Source organism: Phaethon lepturus, unplaced genomic scaffold, assembly GCF_000687285.1.
Source record: "Phaethon lepturus isolate BGI_N335 unplaced genomic scaffold, ASM68728v1 scaffold44740, whole genome shotgun sequence".
Lineage (NCBI taxonomy): Eukaryota > Metazoa > Chordata > Aves > Phaethontiformes > Phaethontidae > Phaethon > Phaethon lepturus.
Window position 1 is genome coordinate 99,461 of NW_010514953.1, and position 26,405 is coordinate 125,865.

The 26,405-nt window shown below is 46.3% G+C and overlaps 1 protein-coding gene across 1 annotated transcript in view; it reads right to left on the reverse strand.

Annotated features, from left to right (window-relative positions):
• COL27A1 (collagen, type XXVII, alpha 1) overlaps positions 1-26,405 on the reverse strand; it is a gene marked incomplete at its 5' end in the record, with an annotated part of 126,906 nt that overhangs the window by 97,834 nt on the left and 2,667 nt on the right. Inside the window, 8 exons of the mRNA XM_010294440.1 lie at positions 6,843-6,898; positions 9,246-9,362; positions 10,598-10,651; positions 13,024-13,068; positions 15,433-15,486; positions 16,362-16,406; positions 21,697-21,750; positions 23,784-23,837. Of these exons, the coding sequence (XP_010292742.1) occupies positions 6,843-6,898; positions 9,246-9,362; positions 10,598-10,651; positions 13,024-13,068; positions 15,433-15,486; positions 16,362-16,406; positions 21,697-21,750; positions 23,784-23,837 (479 nt within the window). The remainder of the gene's footprint in view (positions 1-6,842; positions 6,899-9,245; positions 9,363-10,597; positions 10,652-13,023; positions 13,069-15,432; positions 15,487-16,361; positions 16,407-21,696; positions 21,751-23,783; positions 23,838-26,405) is intronic.

Consider the following 26,405-nt stretch of genomic DNA (forward strand, 5'->3'; position numbering starts at 1 on the left):
CCTAAGCCCCTCATGAAAAAGAAAGCACTTTCTTTCCATGGGGCAAGCAGTAGCAGTTTAAACCACAATAACAGTTCCAGTGACCACAGCGTCCCAATTTATTGGATCTCACATGTCGGTAAAAGCTATTTTTTCAGTGCCTCTCCCCTCCTGCCTGAGCCTAGAGGACAGAGATGTTCCCCAGGAACAAAACTAGCACTGTTCAACCGAAACAAGTAACCTAGGAATTTCAAGCGGACTGTGTTATCCCATTTGTTTCATTCCTGTAAGCAGCACTACCTCTCCCCTCCCGTGCGCTGCTCCAGCAGCCTGAGAAGCCCAAACTGAGGGAGAACACATGGGGCAGGAAGCTCATTTTATGGTGCTGGCAGACAGGCAGGTCACAACTGGCAGCCCGTTACAGGAGACTTGTGAAGGAGGTTGAAGAGCCCAGCACATTCAGAGTCTCCTGACCTTCCCAAAGTGAGTGCAGAGGTTTTCTTGGTACAGAAAATCCACCGTTTTTCAGGGTGCAGCTGTTTTTCCAGGAAAACTGGTCCCTGGAAATTATGCTCAAGAATTGGGACAGCAAAGAAAAACACCCTCGTGAAAAATACCGAGACATACATCCTGCCCGCTCTGTGGGAGGGAGGGGGTGTGCAGAGGAGGGCCAGGACCAGGGAGGGATGGCAAATGGCAGCAGAGCAGCTTGACTAACAAGTTCTGTTGGCCAAGAGCCAGTGGGGTGCTCCTCCGCAGCGGCTGAAGTCAGGTATGACAAAACTTTTGGCTCTATCTCACAGCTGGGAAATACACAGAGGAGGTGGGGGAAAAAGTCCAGCCGAATGGATTTCACATTGTCTGAAGGAGAAGTTCAATGAAAGAAGCAAGACGAAGCTTGAAAAGGAGTTGGAGGAGAAGCATACGAGCAGATGCTTTGCAGTAAGAAGGACCCAGGTGCTTCTGTGCTCTCCTGTGCCCACCCCAAGCAGAGCCTTAGAGGGGTTGCACAGCTCCTCACTGCACTCGGTGAAGCTGAGGAACCACTATCAGAGAGGGAACTGAGACAGAGAGATGCAAACGCATTTATCCCAGGTAACACTGAGAAGTCCAAAGCTGAGCCTGTAACTAAATCTCTATCTTTGAGATCCTACAATAGTCCCTTAATTCCTTTTCATCCACACTCCCTGCGAGGGGCATCCTTTCATACGCCAGGAGACTCCTGCTGAGAGCAACCAGACCTAGACAGACACTGGATCCAGCTCCTCCCGCATCAGGGGATTACATCCCCCTCCACCTCCCCTTCCTTTCCTTCTCTGCTTAAAACAAACACAGCAGCGTGCCCTTTCTTGCTGTTCCCAGCCAAAGGGCTGCTCCTGGCCTGAGCAGATGCCACCAGTGCTTGTCTCTTGGCCCTGGAGGCAGCTGTCTTCAGGGAGGCAGAGACCGGTGAGACGCACCGTGTCCTTTGCTTCCCCAAGGCCTTCTCAGGTGTGCGCATGTGGGTGGGTGTGTTGTGTGTATACAACATCTGATTCAGTTTAAAACACTTTCCCTGATGGAGTAAGGGAGGCAGTCTGGCAGCTGCTGCTCCGAGGAATCCTGGCAGGTCTTCACGCCAACAGAATCCTTCTCCAAAAATAGGATTTTATTTTCCTGTTGGCTGAAGGTGAAGCTGCTCAAACCAACCAGCCCTCCTGTCTTGTCTGCGAAAGACTCTATTTGCCAGTTGGCTCCGGCCAGGTGAATCACTGCCCAGGAGTCTCCCCAGGGATGGAGCTTGCAAGTCAAACAATTTAAACAAAACAAAACAAAAACAAAAACAAAAAAAAAGGTGATGGTGGGGAAGCAGGGCTGAGGGTGAGAGAAGGCATTCACTGGAAAAAAAGGAGGAGAATAAAATAAACAATTGTAGCTTATGTTGGCAGCTTACGCCTCTGAGAGCATTCTTGGTGGAGAGGGCGGCCGTGAGCCCCTCCACAGGTGGGCGCGAAGGCAAGCAGGCTGGCTCAGACCCAGCGCTGGTTCCCAGAGCGGCAAGAGTCACCCTAAGGGGAGCCTGGCAAACCCTGTGCTCCCGGCCTGCCTGCTCGCTGGCTTGAAGTCACGCACCTACGCGGGAGCCCTTGCCTTCTGCTCAGTCTAGACCCAGGGCTGTGACAGCGTTCATCCCTGCAAAGAAGAGGGATGCCATCCTCGGCTGGGTACGGGACTGGCGGTCCTGCTGCAGTTCTGCTCCTGTGTCACCCAAAAGGCAGGTTTGCTCTCTCTCCCTGGGAGACTTCACAGCTCTGTGTCACGTCCTCTTTGGATAAAGATTTCATGGTGTTTTTTAACATAACTATCCCTCCAGCTGTGGGACCACAGCCTTCCAGGGCAGCCAGTTCCACCCAAACATGAACCCTGAAGCCCCTTTGACCAAACATCACTGAAGTTAACTGCCAGCCCCTCCACCCTCTTGACCATCTGCTTTGCTCCTTTTACACATGTGTATGATCTCTTCCATGCTGCGGGGCTGTAACAGAGTGCAGATTACACAAAACCAATTACCTAACGCTGAAAAGCGCTGATTCTGCCAACGCTCCTAATTATTTATGGCCAAGATTTCCAAATCAAGCAGCCTCCTATTTAAGAAAGTCAATCAGCTTTGGTGATCAAAATGTTTTCAGACTCAAAAGCAATAGTTGCATTATTTTTTACTTATAATTTCTAAGGAAAATAATTTTGGGGCCTTGATCTGATTTATGAATGAACATTTCCCTGAAGGAAGAAAGATGCTCTTGTGCTTGGGAGATCTTTGTTCAATTCTTCACGAGCTTTTTGAATGACGATGGACAAGTCGCTTAGGGACATTCTTGGAAAAAACCCGTCTTTGGGCTTGTTTCTTCTCTTTCAGAAGAAGTTATGGGCCTTGGCACATTTGAACTCCTCTTCTCTCTGTTTTCAGTACTTTGTTTTGCCCACTCCTTAAAAAATGAAATACACGCTAATATTGTCCACCTTGCCAGGTTACTTGGATGATGTAATCATGAACATATCAACATGTGCCGATACCAGACTGATAAGTAACCATGCAAGCACCTCGCCACAGAGATTTGGGAAACTCCAGACATGTGGAACAGAACTCAGGCCAAAAAGAGATGGTGACTTTTGCTCTGGGCTCGTGCCTGCATTTCAGAGTGGTGAACCAGGCCCTGAGGGGAAGAGAGACCAGCTGCCCAGCTTCAGCATCCAGCTTAAGCATTAAAAAAAATCACTGATTGCTCAAACCAAAGCTATTTTAAAAATTTAGGCTAATAAAGAAAAATTATAGCGAAGAATTTACTTAGATGGCTAACAGAAAAAATCCAATTCATGGGCTAAAACTCTCTCAGTAAGAGGAGCTTTGTTGATTATTAATTTTCAGGACTTACACTTGACTTTTCATGCAAACAGAATGATTAAAAGCATGTTGTTTTTTTTTTTAAATCAATCAGTTCCTGAAGCCATAGCGCCAAAATTTTTGTGCTGTGCTGGGCTATTGGCACAAGACAGAGCTCCCTGCATCCTGTCCATTGACTCCTAGAAGCCATTTGTGCTCCTTCCTGCAGCTCATCTTGTGGCTTTGCCTCTACAAATTGGTCCTCAGCCTGCACTTTTCTCCACTAACTTTAGTTGGCCACATCTGGAAGTGCACCTCTATATGCACAGCTGTACCTGAACTGGGACACCAGTTTGGAAGGAGTGCTTTATGGGTTGGAGGATGAGTTCACCAAGTGCTCAGGTGAATAAGACCTGTGATAGCAGTGAAGCTATGTGGAAGTGTAAATTATTTATTTCCTGATGAGATATACTGATAACATCATTTAGGATCAGTTTAAAAATCACTCCTATTTCTTTCAAACCTTAGGAAATGGCTTGTGGACCAACACACTGAACTGCCACCTTGCTGAGTGGGAAACTTACTTAGTTTCAGAAATTTATCCCTACTTCTTTAGACATTTTTCAATTTTAATGTCAGTATTTCTTTAAAATGTTTCTTAGTGTTTACAGCTCCATTCTTTCTCCTTTTTTTTGGTAGGTAACAAGGTCTCAGTGACAAAAGAGACACGGCTGGACCCTTAGCAGCCCATGTGAGCCATGATAGTCAGTGCTGTAGGTGAGAGCTCTTAGAGTGTATGCCTAAGTCATGAGAAAAGCCATATGGGCTGCCTCTTTGCACCCCCAGGGACCCCATTCAGGTCAACTGGAGTTTGGCAATTATTTGTTAAAGAAGAGGTACTTTGAAATGCTGTTACCAGTTTCCCAAATCTCAACTTGTGTGGTGCAGGAAACTCTCGCTTGGTTCACTCCAAACACAAGGAAGGACCTCAGCTACATCCAAAGCAGAGAAAAGACTGGCGCAAGAAGAGGGGAGTTGTTTATCATCTTAGTCCCTACAGAGAGGAGCAAAATTAATTTTCTCAGTAATTTGCGGTTATGCCAGCCTTTCCAGACACATGGCAAAACGCGTCCCCCATTGTTTGCATGGACAACAGCTCAGACTGTGTAACTTGGCAAAGCCCCATGCACTTAAGTTCACCACTAAGTTATCTTAGCCATATGTCAAAAGGTTGGGGGAAGCTGTAAAACGAAACTTTCCTAACCCAAAGGCAGCCCTGCCTTTTGCTATCTGGTGTTTCCCACAAGGCAATGTCTTTTCACAGGATGCAACAGCCTACCCGTACAGGTGGGGAGTGCAGGACTATCACATACTGTTCTAACAACCCATCAGATGAAGAAAAAAGAACTTGGTGTTCACTGGGGCAAGAGTTAAGACATTAACTTTATAAGTCATCACAGAAGAAGACAGTAGACATGAAAAATAGCCTGGCAAGAAGGCGCCGCCGCATTACAAGCTGAGAGCTGGCAAGGGGGACCCCAACTGTGGTCAGCTCATGGAAAACGGATGCCAGATTCGGCAGCTTGCCACCGCGTTGATGCTCACAACAAATACTGAGCCTACGTTAGAGTGGCTGCCAGATCACTGCTGGCTCTCAGAGCCTCCACATTGTGGCTGACAGGCAGAGGGAAGGGAGACTTCTGGACTCACCTATGCGCTGATCCCGAATACTTCAAATCCACGCACCACTTTATAGCAGCTCTTCCTTGACATCCGAGCAGTAATCCTTAGCATTTACATGCTAAATGTCAGCTAGTGAGCTCAAAGGAGAGCAGAGTGTGTTACCCCCGTTTTGCGCACAGCCAAGAACAGCCAAACAGCTCGTCTGAAGTAGCCACGGGGGAAAACCAGGTCCCATATCCTCTTCCTCCTCCTGTGCAGTCACCGAGCAACGCAGCATCTCCCCATCTGGCCTTGGCAGACTCCGACCGTTCCCGCAGGCAGAGGTGTCAGCCGTCCTGGCCACACATCCCAAGCGCAAGCCATCCCTCTGTGCCTGCGACTTACACAGTCTGTTCCACCCGCCAAGCTCTCTCCTCGGAGCAGCACTTCGCATCACGTTGGCTCTTGCCAAAGGCTGTGCAGAGCCGGATGGCAGAGCTTGTGCTGTCGGGAGGCGTTTGCCTCCCTTGCCTGAGGTTAGGAGGTGGCAGGAACCCCCACCAGGCCACCCGACAGCTGGTGGGATGCCGCAGCGCATCGCTCACAAACGTGAGCTACTGGAGGACAAAAGAAAGAAGAGTAACGATGAGCACAGCTAGGCAGGCAGGGAAACCAAAATGCCGGCTTGTGATGTTAATGACTTGCTCATGCTACTGTTACCTAAACCTTCCAGCCCTGGGGGTGGCCTGATGCTGTGCTGTTTTGTAACGCTTTCGTTGATGGACCTCGTTGATGGACCCTTTGGGTTTTTCTTTCAGGAGGTGTTTGCACGGTACCTGACACGGTGAGGGTCTGAGTGCTCAACTGAGCTCCAGGCATGGGACCAGCAGCACCGACCAACAGGTTCTCAGAAAAATATAAGGAAACCTCAGCTGTGTTTGGCTGAATGGTGACTAGATTTCAGATAAACCCAAGAATTACTAAGTATGTCTTGGCACTAAACTTTACTCCTTCCTTTCTACCTCTTTTAAAATAATACTACTGACAAAACAGATTGCAAGCAAAAATCAGGCCCAAGATACTGCAGCTGGTGCAGTATTAATATTCTATGTAAAAAAAGAACAAGAGACACAAGTACTCATCAATAACGAAGATGAACAAAAAAAGAGCTCAAAGTTCTTCGGATATATTTCCTGAAAGTTCCCCTTTAAGACTCCTTCTCTAACAGGGCTTGAGAACTTCTGAAAATATTACACTCTATTTGAAGTTTAATATAATCTGCAATGCAGAGATTTCTGATTGTAGCTACCCATCTCCCACAGCATAAGAAAGATATCAACAGCATAAGAAAAGCATATCGCTCTCAGCTTTGTGCTTCTTGAATGATGACTAGCTGCATCTCCTCTTCCTGTGGGTTACCTTCTTCAGTGACCTTTCTAAAGATGAGCTAGGACTGCTCTATCGCCTACACATGTCACGATAGAGGGTGACAACAGTTTGTCTCATTCCTTCCCCCAGCATGGTGTGGATCACAGCCCTGCTGCCCTCACAGCAATTAGACCTTTTTTTATCCTCTTTTTTTTTTTTTTTTTTGCTAGCTGCTCAACTGAACACCACAAAATCCCCCAAAACACCATAAAAAGCCATTCTTTTCAGCCACTGCATTGGCAAGACCAAAGGCTTAAGCAACCGGCCGCTTCAGCTCCAGGCCTCCAGCCTACCTCTGAAACAGGCAGCAGATCCAGAGACGTACAGACTCGTGTTATTTCAGTCTCCCTAGTGCATTGTAGTCTAATCGTAATTCTCTCCCTAGCTCACCCCCGGCCCTCTCCTTGCTCACGAGTTCGCCAGCGCCCATCGGTCAGAGACGCGCTCGCCTCCTGCGCTGCTGATGCGCTGCACGGAGAGCAGAGCGGGAGGTGGGGTCCGCTGTTTCCAAGACAGTTTCACCATGTCCCTCATAGCTCTGCAAAACTTAACTTCCCTGGAAGGGGTTCAAGATCTGACTCATGTCCAGTTCTTCTATTTTAATCATTCCCTCTTACATCATTCTCGGGGGCCCACGGTGTCACATGCAAACTCCCCCAGCCCCCCGCTCCTCCTCTGCCGAGCACTTCATCGCCGTCTCTCCTCCCAAACAAAACCAGAGAGAGAAATGTGATTGATACCAACTCCTTCCCTACTCTCCAGAGCATTTACCAGCCTTGGATGGCAGCTAATACGGGCGTCCAAAGTTCCCCGCTGCAATGACAGCACGGAAATAGAACAGGACCAGTAGCCGTGCCAGCAAACCTAGCGGCGCGGGGGATGCGAGAGACCAGAAAAATCACAGCAGGCTCACTAACACTGCAAACCAGCTGGGAGACAGCACAGGCCAGGAGATAAGTGTTGGGAAGGGAACCAGGTCAGCTGGTTCCTACTTTCCATTCTCCCAGTGACTTCCTGAATAACTCTGGATGTCACTTAATCTTTTTGCTCGCGCTCGGAAGTACAAATCATCAGCATCGTTCCATTCAAGATTTCATATTAAACCTGATATCATGAAATGGGGATGGAGCCAAAACTCTGAAAGAGCCGAGTAGAACAAAGGTGCTCACGTGCAGCCATTTAATCCCTTCTCTAGATCCCAGCCTAAATGCCTCCACGGTTGAGAGATTCCCCGCTGATCTCAGGGGAGCCCCTTGTTTGTAACAGCGACCGCCAGACCAAAACTCTTGCCTGGAAGATTACAAATGCTAGCCAAACAACAGCTGGAACGCTTTGAGCCTCCAGCATGCTCTGGGCAGAAACAAGGCAGAGAGCAGAAACCACGTACCTAACGACAGTTGCTTTGTTTGTTTTACTCTGGTCAATGAGTCACCCTTACATCGATGGGCGCCCTGCAGTTATTCATCACAGAGGTTTCTGGTGCAACCAGCAGCTTACAAAATGGTAAGATCTGGTACAGATTTCCACGACACCCCCAAAAAGATCTGCTCGGCCTCCCTCTGTCCCAGGGAGAGGAGAACAGCCTGCCGGGATGAATGTGGCACTGCTGGGATGTTTGTGTGGCTTTTACTGTGAGAACACCAGCAAGCGGTAGGCGTGGGACCTCTGGAAAGCATGCGTTCGCATGCGAGGGTGACAAGGGGAGAGCACTGGATTTTTCCGTGTGTGGGTGACTGGACATTTTACAAGAAGCCTGTGAGTGCAATGATGTCAAGAGATCAAGAGAAACTCAGGCTAACATGAAGAACAAGGTGCAAAGGCAATGAGACACACCAGAGCACGAACGTGCCTGATCTCTCCGCTGACTCCTGGAGCAAAAATTTTTATACATTTTGCTAAAGGAAGCACACAGAATTGCTTGGAGGAAGGCTGATGTGGGAAAGGCTTTCCTCTCTGTCCTTTCACTGTTTCCTCTACTCATTTCTTCACTGTGAGGGTGGTGAGGCATGAGCACCAGTTGCCCAGAGAAGTGTTCAAGGCCAGGTTGGACAGGGCTTTGAGCAACCTGGTCTAGTGGAAGGTGTGCCGGTCCATGGCAGGGGGTGTGGAACTAGATGATCTTTAGGGTCCCTTCCAACCCAAACCATTCTATGATTCTCTGATTTCAGTCCTTTTCCCACCTGCTTTCATTGTGCTTTTTGCTACAGTCAGCACAAACCCCCTTCTTCTTCTATGCAGCTCTCACAGTTTCCAGCCTGTATTCAGCCTTACCTACAAACATCTCTTCCTCCTGGCCAAGCTCTCAAATCTACCTGGTCTCCTTGTTTCTCAAACATGTCTTCATCTGATCTGCTACTGCTTTAACTCTGTACAACCACCAAGGACAAAAAGGTTTCTATACAAAAGTGCACGTGCATTATACAAACCAGGATGCTACAAGGGTTGGAGAGAATCACAGCAGAGGCAAATGTGATGGGACTGGTGGGAGCACAGAGCAGTAGATACAACAGAGCGAGCACAGACACCCGGGATGCTACCATCATGGTGGGGAATTACAAAGTGTGTTCAGGGAAGAGGCTGGCCAGAGGGAGGACAGAGGGGCAGACGTTGCAGAAGAGAACCTGAGAAGTGCAAGATCCAAGGGAGCGCGGAGACAGTGCGAAAAAGAACAAAAATGCCTGTGAAGTGGGCAGAGCATGGAAGAAAGGAAGAGAACAACATTTGTATCTTCAGTTTTCTTCCTGCTTGAGAAAAGAGACATGGAAAGGTCTGTCAGATCTCCCCATTTAGTTCTCAACAGAAAATATGAGGGGACCCAGCCAAAAGCCAGATGTTTTGCTTCAGTTTCATTCAACAAAGTCGCATAATAGACGAGGAAAAACTTTACCGGCCTACCCATCTTGCCCCTCTTCCCAGGAACTCCAGGGATCCCCTGCAAGGAAAACACACAGAGAAAAAAAAATAATAGGTCTGGTTGAGAAAGCAAACAGCCAACCAACAATACAAAACAAAACTAGAAGAGAAAGGGGAATGCAAAACAGGCTAATGACTGCAGCATTGTTCAGGAATCAAAATGTCAGCTACTTGCAGTCAGCTGCGAGAGCAGAAGACAATTAACCTTCACCCACTAACTACAGCCCTCCCTGAGGACACACAGAGGCAGCATCCACACCCAGGGCAACAGGCTGAAGCTGTGCTTAGCAGGAGCAATCATTAAGCTACTGGTCTGGAACCGAATGAAGGCCACCGCCAAGGCACTCGCTGGAGAACTTCTGTTTATGTTTCTTATTTAGTTATACAAGCATTAAATCAGCGACTCTAGAGCACAGGGTAGTCCCCTCCCAGGCAGGCACACACACACTCACTCCCACATGCTCCCGGGGCCTCTCTGGCTTCTGGAGTTTGCATTTGAGGGAGAAAAAGCTGGAATAAAACATCTTACAGCAACCTTCCTTAGGAGCTCTTGCAGTGGGAAGAAGGGATCCTTGGATGGGTAGAGATCAGGCAGGTGGGGGGACGTGGGGGAGAAGAGCAAAAAAGCAAGGGAGGTCTTGCAAAGCTCTGAACACGTGGGTTTGGAGAATGAATAGCACGATGAAAAGGATGGCGGGGGGAAGGAGGACACATGGGAACAGTAGCCACAGCTGCCCGTCCACAGGCCCCAGTCCTGACTGCACAACTCAATGCAACTGGGAGGAAAGCCATTGTCACAAAGTCCCAGGCCCTGTCCCTTCCAAGAGCCAGGCTCTTTCCAGACACCTCCAGCTGGACACACAAAATGCTGGGACACTGTCGCTGGGATGTCACTCTTGTGGGAGCTGGGAACTTCCACACGTATTCCGTCCCCCATCCCATCCCACTAAGATGAACTAGTAAGGGGGAGGAGGAGGGCAGGTTTTGAGTGAAGGAAAATATAGAAAAACTCCTCTCTACTCAACAGTGAGGTCTGATGACCCTGTCTGAAGCCTAGGCTTTCCTGAGCTGAATGTCAACATCACACAGGGACACAGGTCTTCATGCAAGGCTAGAAACAGGCTACAGAAGGCACGGTTAAACATTAGGCATGCTTGCCTCTTTCCTCAGGAACAAGGGATAGAGAAGGTTACAACACGCTCTGAAGAACTGTATTCAAGCAACACACCAAGGTTTTCTTCACAAAATACTCACTCGTTCTCCATCAGCCCCTGGTAGCCCAAATAAGCCTGGGAGACCAATATACCCCTAAAGAAAAGAGGAAACAAGTAGTCAAATACATTCTCCATTAGCAGACAGTCAGTCTGTCTTTCCTGAAGAGCAGAGCATCATCCAGCGTTGGTCAATGGCAGCCGTGATGAAATAAACCTTGAGGCAAGTGTATATGCCCATGGACTGCATGGTGCTGGCTTCCACGATGTAGTCCAAGGGCACATACCCTCACACCAGGGATCAGGAGGACTCCAGGCAGGAAGAGGCCAGCAAGAAGAAACCTTACCTGGGCTGGCTCTGAGTGTACCTGAGGGAAATGGAGCTTGGTTCAAGGTTAGTGAGAGTGATAGCCAAAGGAATCCACATGCCTACACCTCCTTTCATCTCTCCAAGGGATCTTTCCCTGCCTTTGGCACTCATTCCCAACTGTGCTGTAAAAATGGCCTGTTGTACCAAGCCCTCTCTGCCTGTCTTACGGTGGTCACACACTGCAGTCTCTTCTCACGCAAACACCACCTTCTCCTGGGACGCAAGGCTGCCGACCACCCCGTTGCTCAGAGAGGAGCGAATCAGTAATGGTTCTGCCTAAAGCCTTTCCCTGCAAACTCTGTTGCACCACCAAGACCTTTTGCAAACACTTTGTCAACCCAAGCACCAAGGGCCCTGTCTGGCCAGGGAGAGGCCGAACGTGCCATTTCAGGCTCTTTGGATCGGCGTACGAGGCTCAACTTGTACATACGTACAGATCCTCTGACAAGGACCTGTAAAGAAGCCTCCGTCACACCACTGTGCTTCACACAAAATCTGCTCCTTTCACACTCATCAGCAGGCGTCGCGTTTTCAAGGGCGCGATGTTTCCCTACCGCCCGGGGATCCTGCTCAGACAGGACACAAATGCGACATTTCCCTTCCCTTGCAACAATTGGAGCCTTGTGTTTAATCCTCTTTGCTCAGCAGTTAGTACAAAGTTACCTTGTGTGCTGGTCCTTTGCAAAGGACTAATTTGTGCCAAACATGCAGAATCAAGAGGAAGTGAATTTCAGCAGGGAGCCCCCTCAGTGGCACCTCACTGTTACAGGAGCCGAGTGTTAACACTGATTTTTCTCTCATCTTTCTTTCTCCATCATCACTAAATCTCTTACTGTCAACCCCACCAAACTTTTTCTACCAGTCCATCGTTCCCTTTAGCTTGCGCTTCCTTCAGGGATAATATCTGGCCGGGAAATATAGCCACATTAAAATGATGCTATCTGCCTTTGCCTCCGACAAACTCTGTGACTCCTGAGCTACTACCTGGAGAAGGAAAAATAGAGGTGGGAAGTGGAGAAGCATCCACAGTCGGCTCCCTCAATCCACAAAATGCAGATATCTCACCTAGTCCCGGTTCTGATTGACTGCAGTTGAACTGAGAATGGCTTTCTCAGGTAGCTATAAATATTTCAGTCCCCAGCACTCAGGGGTGCAAAGCGGAAAACAATTTTCAAGTCTTACATTCTGCACATCTACCACATGATAATTATATGAGGTCCTGGTTTGGGCAGTGAAACAGATGCACCAGGGACAACTTTATCACTTGCAGAAGTGAGGTGAGCAAGCTGTGCTATCTCAGATCTTGCTCTCTCCTGCAGGACACTGAACATGCCATCTCCCTTCCCAGCGCAGGAATACAGCTAGCTGCAGGGTCAGCATTTGTTTATTCCTTGCAGTTTTCCTAGTGATGGAAGCCAGCTGGTTGAATTTACTGGATATAGAGAAAGTATCTCGTGTTAGAGAAAGAGGGGATTTTATTGCCTCAGAATCTCGTTGTGAATTTATAATTGCAGGAAAAGAACAAAATGTGATTGATCAGAGTCTTAACTGGTAAAAAAATAAAAGTAATCCTTTGCAGTGAGAATGAACCCCCAGCAATTCAATTTGGTGAGCAAAACCAGGCAGAACAGATATTAATGTTTGTATTTGCACATGGCTTCAAGATGCTGGCTTGCCATCCTGCATAATGATATAAACACTCGCAAACCCAGGACTATACCCAAAAGAGCCCACATTCAGCTCGGTCGAAGACCGCTGAACCACACTTATTGAAACTAAAGAGGCCTTTGGGAGATGGGGGCTTGCAGAAAGTTCAGACTTTGGTCTTTGGTAGGAATTTGTATGCCATTCTTCCCTCTCCTCTGAAGGGGTTGGCTTTGTATCATCAGCACTATTGGTGAACTTTGATCTTTGTAAAAATACTCCGTTTAATTTAAAAAATTTAGCAGTCCTTCAATAAACAAGCGGTGCGCAGTTCAAAACCCTTGAATGCAACAAATTAAAGCAACTAGTCTCAGGATTGCAAAATTAAGCATAAAGTTTCTTGAGAAGCCTTTGGTAAAAACAAGTAGAGAAAAGACAAATGAAAGGCTGCTTACCCGACTGCCTTTTGGACCAGATTCCCCTATGGGGCCAGGTAAACCCTAGAACAGAAGGGAAAAAACAAAGACAAATGTGGACAGGCTTTAACTTAATCTAACGAGCAGTGCCAAATCCCCAGCACCGTCCCTGCATGGTTCTGCTTTCAGTGCCGTGTCCAAGGCATACGAACAAAGGAGAAAAAAGGACAAAATGATACAAATAACAAATCTCCCATTGTTGGGGATCTGGGACTCCGCAGAACCTGAGACTGCTGCACAGGGTGAGCCTTCCCTGGGGCTGAAGTAGAGATTTCTGATCATAAAGCCCAGAAAGGCTAATGCAGCAGGGTGCACAGAGGTTGTGTTACACTTCAGATGCGATGTACAGTGATGCTCTGTACCCAACAGCTCTCGATTCATTTTCCTGCCTAACTGAGCACATGCATAGCAAATGACAAATGTATTTCAATGCCTGTTTAGGGAACACAGGCTGATCCTGAGAAAGCCCCTCAAATTTCTACAGCCTAGAAAGTCACTTAGCTGTGCAAGTACTGCAATATCTCTAACCCTTTGCAGCATCAACAGATATGGAAAGAATTCAAAATACATTCCCCATTCTACTTCTAAGCCTATTGCTGCTCCTCAAAGTACTGTGAAAAAGAACCCTGTAAAAATGCATCATGAATTTTCACGTTTATTGTCTTCTAGCAAGTTTCCAGGTCAATTTTTTCTAGTTCCAAATGTTGTGGGGCTTTTTTGGAAGGGGGGAAAAAAAAAAAAAGGCTAAGTCCGTATTTTCTTTAGCTGGCAGCACTGCACACTCAGTCTGAGATCTGAAAGTCAGGTTGTGCTCTTTCCTGGCTCATGCATCGTTGCCAAAGATTTCAGCCATCGCAGTGAAGTTAACAATTCTGCCTATGATGTGCAAATCCAAACAGAGCCAAGCTCTCTCTCCCATAGCGCTGCAGAGCCAGCACAGCTGACAGGAGTAACAAGTAGTAAAATCTCAGTAAAGTAAACAGCTCTGATTCTGGATACACACAGCATTCAGATATGCTGAAAAAAGCTGCCTTAATAAAAAAAAAAAAGTCACTTTCCTGACCCAAACCACATTTTAAGAAAGCACTTTTGTTCTTCGTATGTCAAGCGCAAAGACTTCACTCTGCTTATCTGATGGGCAGAACGCTGCTGTGAATTGCCACGCAGCATTCATTAACCTTGTATGACCAATATCGCTCAGACCACTTCATATTAGTCATCTAATGCACATCCACACCTAGGAGGTTGTTTGGCATGCAAATCTCTGAGAGCCTTTCAGAGTATGAATGGAGCATTTAGTCAGGTGCATAAAACTCTCATCCAGTTCTACCATCTGCACTCTCCAGCATGCATCTGTATATTCCACCTAAATTTGCTAAGCGAGGTATCAATTTAATTTCAAATTGAAAATAGTCTGAGGCAGGGGAATGCAGACTTGTTCTGCGTATCTAGTTCAGGTTTAGTCTAATAACCTACACATCTGGGTAAAAACTCACACACGAACTCATGACAAGTCTGAAATGCTCATGGCAGACTGCTGGGGGTCTTTGATACCTGCCTAGCCTCTTCGCTACGTACTTAAATACAAATGGGGGTAATCCAACATTAATGTGTCCATTGTAGAAAACTATAACAAACTAATTTCCCTGTAAAATGTTACAGGGCCAGGTCTTCCGCCCTCCAACAGATTCCATTTCGGGTCTCACAAATTCTTCCTCTTAATTTCCTTTCTACTACTCAGCATCTTACATGACAATAAAGTGTCCAGTTTTGATGCGTTTTCCTTTGCGTACTCCCCCATTCCTAAAGCAGCCTTTGTGCAATTTTTTCAGAATGAAAACAAAGACTTGGTTTTCTTGCATCATCTTTTTTGCAGCTGCAAATACGATTTATATGGTCCATGTATAATTTTATGTGTGTATATATATATGATTATACTAGGGAATTTTACTAATGAAAGTTCATCTAAATCTTTTCTTTCAGCCTTCTTCTGCCCAGATTCCTAACGTGTTCAAGATCAGATGTAAAATGTGCCTAAAAGTGAAGGGTTAGCAGCTTGCAGGTATGTATCTCTGCTCTGCTGGTTTGTGGGTTTTTTTATCCCTGTTGTTATACTGAAGCAAAAATTGGTCAGATTTTGCTATAGAAATTCAGGGTTTACCTATCATAGGCATGAAATACTTTCTAACAACCTTAGTGTCCCCCAGAGTTGAAAGACTGTGTCACTGATACAGCATCTTGGGGGGAGGCGGGAAGAAGGAAAACATTCAGACATATTCTAGACGTCTGCACTGTCTTTAGTGCGGCCTGTATTTAGCAGGGCATATATTTAGCTACCTGCACACCCAAATCCCTAGTCTGTGCACAGCACGATGAGATTTACTGCACCTGCCTGCCAGGATAACCTTTGGCACCTGGACTTCCATCTGGTCCTCGTTCGCCCTACGGAAAGAGAAAAGGCACAGAAGGTAAGGTGAACGTCACGCTTGGGAAGACTTTTTAGCTGCTTCATTCTTTGAGCTGGGGGGAAAGGAGGGTGGAATGGATGAACCTGATACAAATTTATAGAGAGGAAGAAAATATTAAGGGTAGGCATTGGAATAAATTAATAACGGGGGGAAACACACAATAGCCAAGTCAATAGGATCCATGTATTAAGCAAGTGTTGCTCTTTCTCCTTCTCCCTCCATCTGCAGTGAAAGCAGCAGATAGTTTGAAACAAGGAGGCTAAGAGAAGGTGTAAGGCTGCATCTATATCTGGCATATGGAACCGTTTTACTGGTGGGGAAGCACTGCCAAAATTCTTCAAAACTAAATGGATTCATGTATAATATCCTTTAACATCATTGCTAACAGGGCTCACTATTCATTGCCTTTTTTTTTTTGCTGAACTGCAAACATCAGACTTAACCAAATAAAGAGGGAGGAGGAAAGGGGAGAGAGGGAATGGGCTTTGGGAGGGGAATGACATGTTAGTACTTAATATGATGTGGTTAGTAAAGTCCAGGTAAAATTAATGTGAAAGGAAAAATAAAGGGGGAGTAGAGTAAGCTGGTATTTCTTCCACCATGTAAACTTAACACGGTTAAGCAATAAAAATGAGAAATTAAATTTAGAAACCCGACGGCAGTCTCCTCCCACCAGCTGCTGATGCTCAGTCAGCATATGTGCACAGCGCATCCCCTGTGTGTACCGAGCTGCCCTGGGACAGAGCTGGCTGTCCATGCTGGGCAGGCTGTACAGGATCCAAACTAGCACTAGAGTCAGCAAATCCATCCCTCTTTAAAAGTTCAGTGTTGGAAGCTGGGAAGACTCACCTGGTCTCCAGGGTGACCTGGTGGTCCAGGGTAGCCTTTATATCCCTGTTGAAATAGGATGGATGAGATGAATAATAATAAGAAAAAAAATCTGGCTTTGGTTTGAATTTCTCTTTGCAGATGGGAGTAAAGTTCTGAGAAGTAGGTCTTTAGATATGGGATAGCACTACACAATCACGCAAACTTTTAATGTGCTGCTTTGTGGTTGCACCACCTAAACCCCACTGACGTTCCCAGACTCTGCTGCAACACGGTGTGGTGGCAGCAGCCTGCACCCGCTGGGGTCTGCCCTGGTGGTTCCTCAGGAAGGACTTGATCCATGAACAGACTTAGAGTTGTACCTACACTCACATCTGTCTATTTGTAATCTACACCTTTAGCAAAGCTATCCTTAATCCTTAGGAAACCACAGGCTTGTAGGGTGAAATGTTGGCTTTGGGCAAGTTGGGGGACTACGCAACATGAGTCACTCATGTTTCAGAGTGCAAACTTTCACTTTAGAACTTGAAATGCCATAGGAAACACCAAAATAACCACTTATTGTCACGGGAAACTTCAATTTTGTTTCTGTCTTGAATTTGTCCAGCTTCCAGCTTTTCTAACCTAATTATTACAAGGTATGACAAGATCCAGAGTCCTTCATTATGAAGCTACATAAAATGGTGAGCAAGCTGTCTCTTAGCCTGCTCTCTCTCTGCTGAATTAATTAGAATTAGTTTCTTAATCCAGCTTGCAAGTTGGCAAGCGTTGCAGGCTTCAAATCATTCTCGCACGTCTTTCATAAACTTGCTTCAGTTTTTCAGGTTTGTTTTTTTTTGAGATGCAGACACTGGAGCGGCACAAAGGTAGCCTGTTCAACTGCCGACTGATCAGCATGTATTTTAAGAGAGTTTGCTTTCTCCAGGATTTACCTAGAGCTCTCTTCAAACACTGAGTAAATTCTGCAAGTGACAGGCACTTCAGATTTTTTTTTCCCCCTCCCCTTTATAACCTTGCTTCAGCTATTTAAAACAAACTCCTTTCCATCAAGTGGAGTCAGAGCAGATTAGAAGATTAAATTCAGTTACAGAGATGATTGTTTTAGCTGGGCTACTAGCAAGATTTTTTAAAAAGCGCAGAAAATTTAACTTGAAACAAACGGAGAGACAAAATAAACAAGAAACAATCCCTGCACAAATAGTACAGAAATAACTAAATGCTTTCGGGGTGGGTTACAATTGCTAATTGTAACTCAGTCTCTGCAACTCACCCCGACCCCAGCCCGGGCTCCCGGCACACGTTGCCTGTCTGCGAAACCCACAGGGGAGCATCCCCCTGCTCTGGGAGCCATAACCAAAGCTGGTTTGGCCGAGGACTTGGCCTTTTCCTTCACTCACCAGATGAATCCAGGCCTGTTTCTTGCTCCCAGGTCCACACCTCTGCTTAACGGCTTTTTTATTCTTCCCAGGGGCTACTCTAGACCCGCAGCCTATGTCTTCGCTGGCAGAGGTATGCAATGCTCTCAGCCACCCTGGCTACTACCCACTCCCCTTTGCATTCCTTCTCGCTCATTATTTCATTTTGGCCTGGAAAAAATGTTGATTCCCTTTTCACCGATTCTCTCCTGCTTGCCCTTGCTGATGTACCATGGCCCACTCTTTTGTCTGAGCTGCACCCCTTGAGAAGGCCATGCCTGACCTAAAAGACCATTTGGCTGCCAGCTAGCCCTTACTTGAACCACCTAGAAGGTCCTTTTCCAAACTCTGTTAGTGCATTTCAGCCAGGGGCTCCTAACTGGAAGTGTCCCAGCAGCTCTTGGGGCAGGACCAGTAGATGGGACTCCCTGCCCCTCTACAGCAATCTGCCCCATGAGATCCTCTCTTGCTCATCCTCTCCCCGGCTCCTTGACAGAGGCTAAGCATCAGCAGAAAGGAGGGAGGATGCTCTACCCCAGTTGGGTGTCTGGTCTGAAGGTGAAGGCATGTGTGAAGGTCCAGACCCACCCGGGTGTGGAAGGCCCAGTATCGGTATCACCCGTCCCTGGAGTGTGGACCAGCAGGGTGTTGTGCAGATGGAGAGCGTCTGTTCTGGCCTCCCCACACCTTTTCCAGAGAGAGCTGCCAACAGAAACAGCCCTGGGTCCAGCATCTCCAGACATGCTTTGGGATTTAGCACGGAACCCCTGGTGTTTCCTCCTGGGGCCTCTGCCCAGCTCCTCCAGCCACAGCCCGGAGCAGGAACTATCTTCGTCTCCAGACAGCTGGAGCACCTACTTCCATGTGTACAAGCACTTAGGGATGTCTCGCTCCCTCCACTGACGGGAAAGAGGTGCCTAGCTTGGCAGCTCCAGATCATTCTGCTCCACTTGGGTTCCTGCAGGACAGGCCTTCCTAGCCTGTGCTGTGCCCCCAGAGCAGGTGGTTAGACAATAACCCCTTGAGATGCTCAAAGCACCTTCTGAGCTAACGTATGCACCAAACACGGCATTGTTATCTCTACAACTGTAAGTGAATAGCACTTAGGTTCAATATGTAGCCACTCTACTACCGTTGCATCCTATTAAATACCCCCCTCACAACATACAATTCCAAACTCTGGGAGGCTTGGAATGTGTGTTTCTTCGTAGTATGCTGCAGTTATCTCTGTCTCAGGTTGATTATAGTGAGGAGAAAACAGAAAAGCTTGTGTATGGTAAAGTTGGCTGCAATGTGAAAGGATTTACCTGCCTAAATCCTCTTCAAATAGCACTAAAATGACAGGGCAGAGGGCATAAAAACAACTGCATTTGCTCTTTTATCCAAACACTTCCTGATGATTACAGTGTGCTCAACACAAAGGGCTGTGATTTAGAAAGGAAATTGCACTCCAGTGAAGGATTTACTCATCTGTGATGGTATTTATAATCCACGCTCTCCTAGCTGAAAAGGATCATCCTGCACTTTGATAGGAAATGTGAAGAGCAGAGAGGCCAGCGAATGAGATCTGCAGGACAGGATGTGTTTTGAAGCACTGGCCAGTTCTCAGCTCTGTCTTTACTCCCTGAGTGACTCCAGCGAAGCTTCTTCTCTCTCGCTGCTGCTGTCGTCTACAATCCGGCACTTTGCTACAACCATTTTCTCCTCCCCAGCATTTGAGGCAGGGAGCAATGACGCAGTGCTCTGCTGAGAGGTATCTGCAAGGCAGCTACAGTCCGCAGACCCCAACCAAAAAGCCAAAGTCCGCTGACACCTCGGAGGCCCCAGAGGGGAGGGCAGAGGGGACAATCCTGCCAGCATTCCCGACTGCTGCTGCTCAGCAAAAGCAACGTTTGCTCTGTGTGGAGAGGATAAGAATTACATCTGCTGCTTGAAAGGCAGTTTCATATACTCGTAGCTGGGTGCAGGCAAAATGACTTTGGGGGTGCTCCGAGATCAGACTCTTCCATTCTACAAAAAGCAGAGGTCTGCGCTCACAAGGCAGGCACCGTGGTGTGAGCCACACTATCCGAAACTGTGTCTTACTTGGTTGCGGCTCCAGCTCGTGCTGCTGAGCCAGTTGTTTCATTTAGTGGGAAAAGTATTTTGTTTCCCCTGGTGAAATATTTTGCCTATTTGAAAGTTTCTAGACGGTGTTTTCAGAACAAAGCCCTTAGAGCTCTTTTCACACTCCATGGAGCGAGCAGGAGGGATGTCCATTTCCAAGGCGTTGCTGTTTTCTGCTAGCCAAGATGAGTTGCCCACCTTCAGCCAATACACCAGCATATTTTCACTGGGAGAATGCCAGCAGGGAATCCAGAAAAAAAAAGATTTTTTTCCAAACATTTCTCCAACAGCTGTAAATTTTTTCTTAATGCAGGATGCTAATAAAAGCCAGGTTACACCAAAAACACTGCCAGACTAGTGCTACTGGGAGGTGGTTTTTTTAAGCTACACCAAAGGAAAAATTTCAGCATCCAACTTGCTCATTACTTGAAGAAACAGAAGCATACCCCTGCCTTCGCCCTGTCCTGGGGGAGTTCAAATCAGATGTGAAGGCCATGTGCTGGACTCAGGAATGTTTGTTCAATCTCCTATTCCTTCTCCACTTTTTCCACTATGAGTCCTTGTACTCCTGACATTGCATTTTGCTGATTGTAACCACAAGGTTTTGTTTTACGAGCTGTTATACCAGGAAAATGGTATTCTTTCCACCCTATTTGTTAGAACTTATTTGTGACAGCAAAAGATCAGTAATTAATCACTCTGCTGCTCCTAGCTCCACACAGCACCTCAAGCACAACCAGCCTTGGGAGCAGGAAAACGAAGCCAGCCCCTGCTTTTGGCAATTTGATTCCAATATAAAGCATACAACAAACAATCATGGAGAGGGAGACTTTTTTCAGACTCTTTCATACTTACTTTCTTTCCCCAGAGTCTTAAAGCATACCTGAGTAGGTGTTTGCGTGCAGCTAATTGGCCTGAGGAACAGTATATCTTCAATGGCCCATTGACTGATGAAGTGATTGAAACAAGATGCTAATTTTAACCGTTCAGCTTGGCTATGTCAATATTGGCTTGCTGGGAAGGGGAGCCATGTCCACCGAGCCCAACTATCAAACAGCTCCCTGCAACAGGTCCAGCTTCCAAAAAATCAAACGAACCTACCAATACAGCCTGAACTGGAAGGTCAACTGAAGCGTCCTTGATATATAAAAGACATGAGCTCCAGGTAGGGATTACTAAGGTATTGCTCTGCAGACTTGCACGCGTGAATACAAGCACGCACACTGCTGCAACGTGAAGGCAGGGACGGATCTTGTGCTCTATCCCTACGTATCCTCTTCTAGGCATAGGTACGTTGTTGATGTTAATGATGTTGAAACATCAATATGGAAGCAAAGTAAAACCTGCCTAGTGCTGTCAGCCTCCAAGCAAAATAGAGGGAAGGCATACAGATATTTTGTTTGAAATGTGATTTACCAGGAGAGACAGTCAAGGTTTCCTTGGAATGTCTAAACCTGTTCTGAATCCAACCTTTAAGTATTGATGTCGGTTGTAGACCCATTTAGTTAACATATTGGCTGAACCAGACCTAAATTCAGCTTGCTGATGAAGACCCAGTGTCAGGGTGCAGAGCGATAATGCAGTGCAGTGGGACACGGAATACAATGAAGGAACGGAAATCTGGATCCAGATTTTCATTTCATACTCTTACATAATCCTGCTGGTACAACCTTTAGGCTGCTGCTTCATCCTGTGTCTCATCTTATACACCGGTGAAACAGGCGTAAGACTTTTTTGCTGGCTACTAGGACTTAATTAAATCTTTTAGTCATAGTTAGAGAACATTTTGAAATAAAAACAGTGATCTAATTCACTAGAAAAGAACATATTCTTACCTTTCTACCAGGTGGTCCAGGGAACCCAGTCAAACCAGGTAAGCCCACATCTCCCTGTAGGAAGCAAGTAGGTTGAGTTAGTTTTCAGCGACATTTTCCCTATGCCTAGTGACACTGTTAACCGAAATCATTTTGCTGACAGTAGCACCCAGCTGTTGATATTTCTGATTCTAATTGCAACTCTTCAAAAATTGACTGGAAGCGTAGATTTAAACATCATCTCTATTAACTGACTCATATAAATAATAAACCCAAGCAAGTTAATGGCAGCTGATGCTAAAGTCCAGCTTTTTGCCAGCATAACGAATGCTTTTTTTTCAATTATCTCACTCAGTCACATGCTTCATTTGCCTTTCAATAAGCATCTAAATCACCAAGGCAAGAACATTTTAGCTTTTAAATGCAACAAGAACAACAGGTACCTCCTGCCAAATCCTGTGATGGCGTTCATACTATGCTACTGCACTGGCTCAGCCCATGGCTCCAGTTCAGGTGGTGCTGAGGGTATAATTATTTAACCTGCCTATATGACACGGCTTGAACCTTTGCAGGCTGCTGGTGGGAGGGTTTTTCAGTGGCCTGTACTTCTGAAAAGGGATTGCATCACATCCCAGCTGGCATACCCAAATCACTATAGGAATGGAGAAGAGCTTTGCTGTGAGATCTCTCTAACATCCAATCCATTCGTAGAAGCCCATTTTGCCCTCCTCTGATTAGGATCAAAACCCCTTTATAGTCCCAAACACTGTGCTGTGCCTGCTTACTGAAAATGCATTTGGAGTATCTAGCTCGAAAATTAGGCATCGCTCCAAACTCCTGCTGGAAACTCCTTGTTTCTATTACTGCTAACAGGAATAAAGCCTTGTTAACATGAGCTAAAAGTGATCTGGATCTCTCCCTTTCTTACACTGAGCATGCTTGCAAGAAAATGGTTGCAGACTCTGCGGGTGGATGATTTCCACGTGATGCCATTCCAAAGTAGTGCACCAGAAATTTCAAAAGGCACTTCGTGCTGTTAAGTTAAAAGCATCATTTCAGATTCAGCCTTCTCAATGTTTTCTAGCATCACCCTCCATCTTGCATTTGCATTTGTGTGGCTTACTGTGCTTCATGGAGGCATCTGGTTTCAAATGAAGGGCCTAAGTTCTTCATGGCTGATGCTTTCTATTAGCTGTGTGTTTATAGCAAGGCTTATGATGAAAGGAAGAGAACCAAGGCTTCTTGTCCTGGGCATGAGTTATGAAGTATTGTGCAGGCATCAATGAAAGAACTAATTGAGGTGGATGTTGTGGAGCCCTGATTGCTCTTCTATTCATTTCTAGACTTCTGTGAGGCCTCAGTAAAAATCGCTCAGCTGTGAAACAGCAAAAATGGGAGCTGTAATTTATTGAAAAGAATTAGCAGAACTCTGATCCTTAATAGTTGCTAAATTCAGAAACCAGCTACCCTTCCCAGTTGTGTGCTTTGTGTTGGTTTGAGTAGATCTTGGTGGAAAGGCCTCTGGTCATCACACAGCAGGATCCATGCGTTGGCAGTGCAACGGTCAGAGAAGTCTCCCTTTCTCCACCAGTGGGACAGCAAGGCTGCTCTCACAGCAGTGATCTGCTGTGGGCTGCGTGTGTGACGCGAGACAAATTACTGTTTCGCAGCTCCTCGGCAAAAACATGCTTTCCTTTGCCTTCAAGGTTTTTATTGCTTATACTGGGATTGCCTCTTGCTACAGAAGCATGCCAAGAGCTGGCAAGGTGTGGCTCATCTCATATGCGCTAGTTTAAATACCCAGCTTAAGTAGCCACATGCTTGCAGCAGCAGGGACTTAAGTTTGCACTGCAGATTGTGCATAAAATGGATAAACGCTTGGACTGGATAAAAGTTGTGGTGGCAGGCACTTCAGTGCACTGTTGTCAATACCTTAGCTAACTCTCTTTAGTCCTGAATCCGGGGTCTAAGTCTTAATTTTTTAAGTCCCAAGTCTACTTGAGAAGCTGTGGTGCTTGTGGCTGCAGTATGGCCTCCCTCCACGTGTATGTGCAGGGCTTAAAGCACACTGTGGTCTTGATGCCTGCACACTCTGGGCAACGTCTTACCTTCTGTCCGTTGCGAGCCTTTCCAGGTGACAACCCAGGATCACCTTTCTGACCCTGAAATGAAAAACTTTAATTAATGACATAAGCTAGGGACCCAGGCTATAGCTGTGGCTCTGCTTCCACCAAGGCTCCAAATTAGAAACATATTTTGTTTTATCTCTGTCTTGCCCCGACATCCCAAATGTATTAAAGTCCCAGGGTATAGCTGTTTTGCTGGGACTGGTTTTTGTGAGTGATTGCTGCTGCTAAAACATTGAGTTTTAAATAGTATTTGACAGTAATAAATTGACTAAAGAAAGAGTAACTGGAAGAAGGCAATGTCAGGACTTTTGATACTTATTAGATATTAGACGAGACATCTGTGATTTCTTCCTTGTCTACAACTACCATCACAAAAATAATTACCAAGCCTATTACTGTAGCTAAACCATCCTCCTTAACAACTCGCTAGTTGCTGTTGCTTTTTTAACTGTGGGGAACAGATGAAGCTGCAGAGAAAGTTACACTAATTAGACGCTACCAACAGCCAGCGTAATTGTGAGGCTTCCAGGCTGGCAGAAGAAAGAGGCACACTTTCTCTTAAGTGGCAGTATTCCTTATCTTCCTTCTTAACAACCGTGACGAGAGAAATTACAATTTCAGACTGTGATCTTCTCATGAACACAAGCTGGAATTTCAGCAGCGTTTGAACATCTAATTCCAGTAGATTTCTTTGAAAATCCCAGTTCAAATTCTTAAAAGGTGGAAACAGCGTGAGAGTTTGAAGTTAAGAAAAAGTAGAAGAGACTTGAAGCGTGTCAGATTCTTTTGGCAGGGGAGAGCTAAGGCTTAGCACCCAAGGCAGCTTAGGTCTGTAGAAGATCTCTTCTGGCACAGCTAGGACGCAGGTATCTTAACTTCAGGCACCGGCTATTTAACACCCCTGGGATCACAACCAAGTCGCAACCTCTGCGTGCCAAATCAGCAGCACGGGATGCAAAACCAACCACCAAGCACATGGCAGTTGTGAGGGTGAGTTAATGCTTGTCAAGTGAAGGGCTGGGAGGGAAGATGAAACCCTACAAAGGAGTAACAGTATTATTAACTGGCATTTCTCATTAGCAGCACAAAGGTCTAATTATAGCTAGCTGAGCAGCTTTTCCATGCAGCCTTACTATTTGACTACATTTGACACATACTTCCCACCTTGCAGAGAGCGTGTATCTCCCCTTCTCCTCCTCCATCATCCACCACAAGTTGGAAGGTTCAGGGAGTGAGACTACTTGGCTACGGACTGTAGGGAGCACTGCTGATTCAAGGCAGATGCATCTGTGCAAATTCTGAATGAAGGCAGCCTGGTTTCCAAACAGTAAATGAAGTCATGCAGATAATCTTGCTTTGCATGCAGCTGTTATCAGGGCAATTCTCCCACTCTTTGAGCTTCAGAGCAGTCAGTGGGTGCTACGACTGCTTGGAACAGATTAGAGCGACCCACAGGATCACAGGGTATTCATTTCTACTCCACAAAATTAATTTACTGCAGCAGGTAGACACCCACCACTCTCCCTAAATCTTGCTGTGTGCTCAATGCAATGACTTCGAGCCATGTGAAGGAATACAAACATCTTGCATTTTTCCTTGGGAAGCCTCAGATCACATTAGCAAAAACTGTGCTTTACATCACAGTTCTGTGTTCAACACTGCTGAGACCATCACACAGGTGGAGAACTCAGCCACAAGTGGGATCACACTTCCCTAAGATTAATCTGCAAGATGGCATCAGGGCCAGAAAGAACAGATGCCTGGATGCCGAGGGCTGAAATTGTGGATTAATTGCCCAACTCTTCTCGCACAGCCACCACAAAATGGGAATTAGCCTAAGCCTTGTCCATCACTAAGCCACAGCACCTTGCCCACAAGCTTCTCTCCCATCCCAACTGACTAAGCACACTACTTCCTCTTTTAAAGGCAGAAATTGTTTTCCGTATTTTTCCCTACCAGGGAGAAGTCTAGAGCTGTGCAATTTAAACACCTCAGCTTTACAATCACACTAGTAGCATTTCAAACACCCGTGAGCCAAACTGATGAGCTATCTTAGAGCCAAGCCATTCACTAAAAGGAAAATTCAATTTTTCCTAGTGCTATAACAAAAGAGATTTATCCAGAGCAGCTAACTAAGCAAACCATAATAGCATCTGATGCCAAAAGCCTGCCGATGAGAGATGCAAACCCAGCTCTTGTAATGGCTTTCAAAAACACACCCTGTTTGACAGCTAAGCCTCCTCCCAGTCCCAAGCTCTATTAGGGCATCCTCAGAGCTACATCTAGTCATTAGCAAAAACGACCCTCCTGCCTCCACCAGCAGCTTACAGGTCACACAGCTAGCCACAACCCTAGCCCAGAATATATCTGCAGCCATTTAAGAGGTTAACTACTACAATAAGTGTTTGCTAACTAGATGTAATAGCAATTTTGCAACTGCCAAGAACAACAAACAGAAAGCAAAAAGTGGCAAGAAGCCCCTTTTAAAGCAGTTAAACATTATAAATTGCTGAGAAAAGCATGATGGGCGAAATTCTCAGGTGGCATGAGTGGGTGTAATGCCACTGAAGTCAGTGGAACCATGCCCAAGCAGATCAGCAG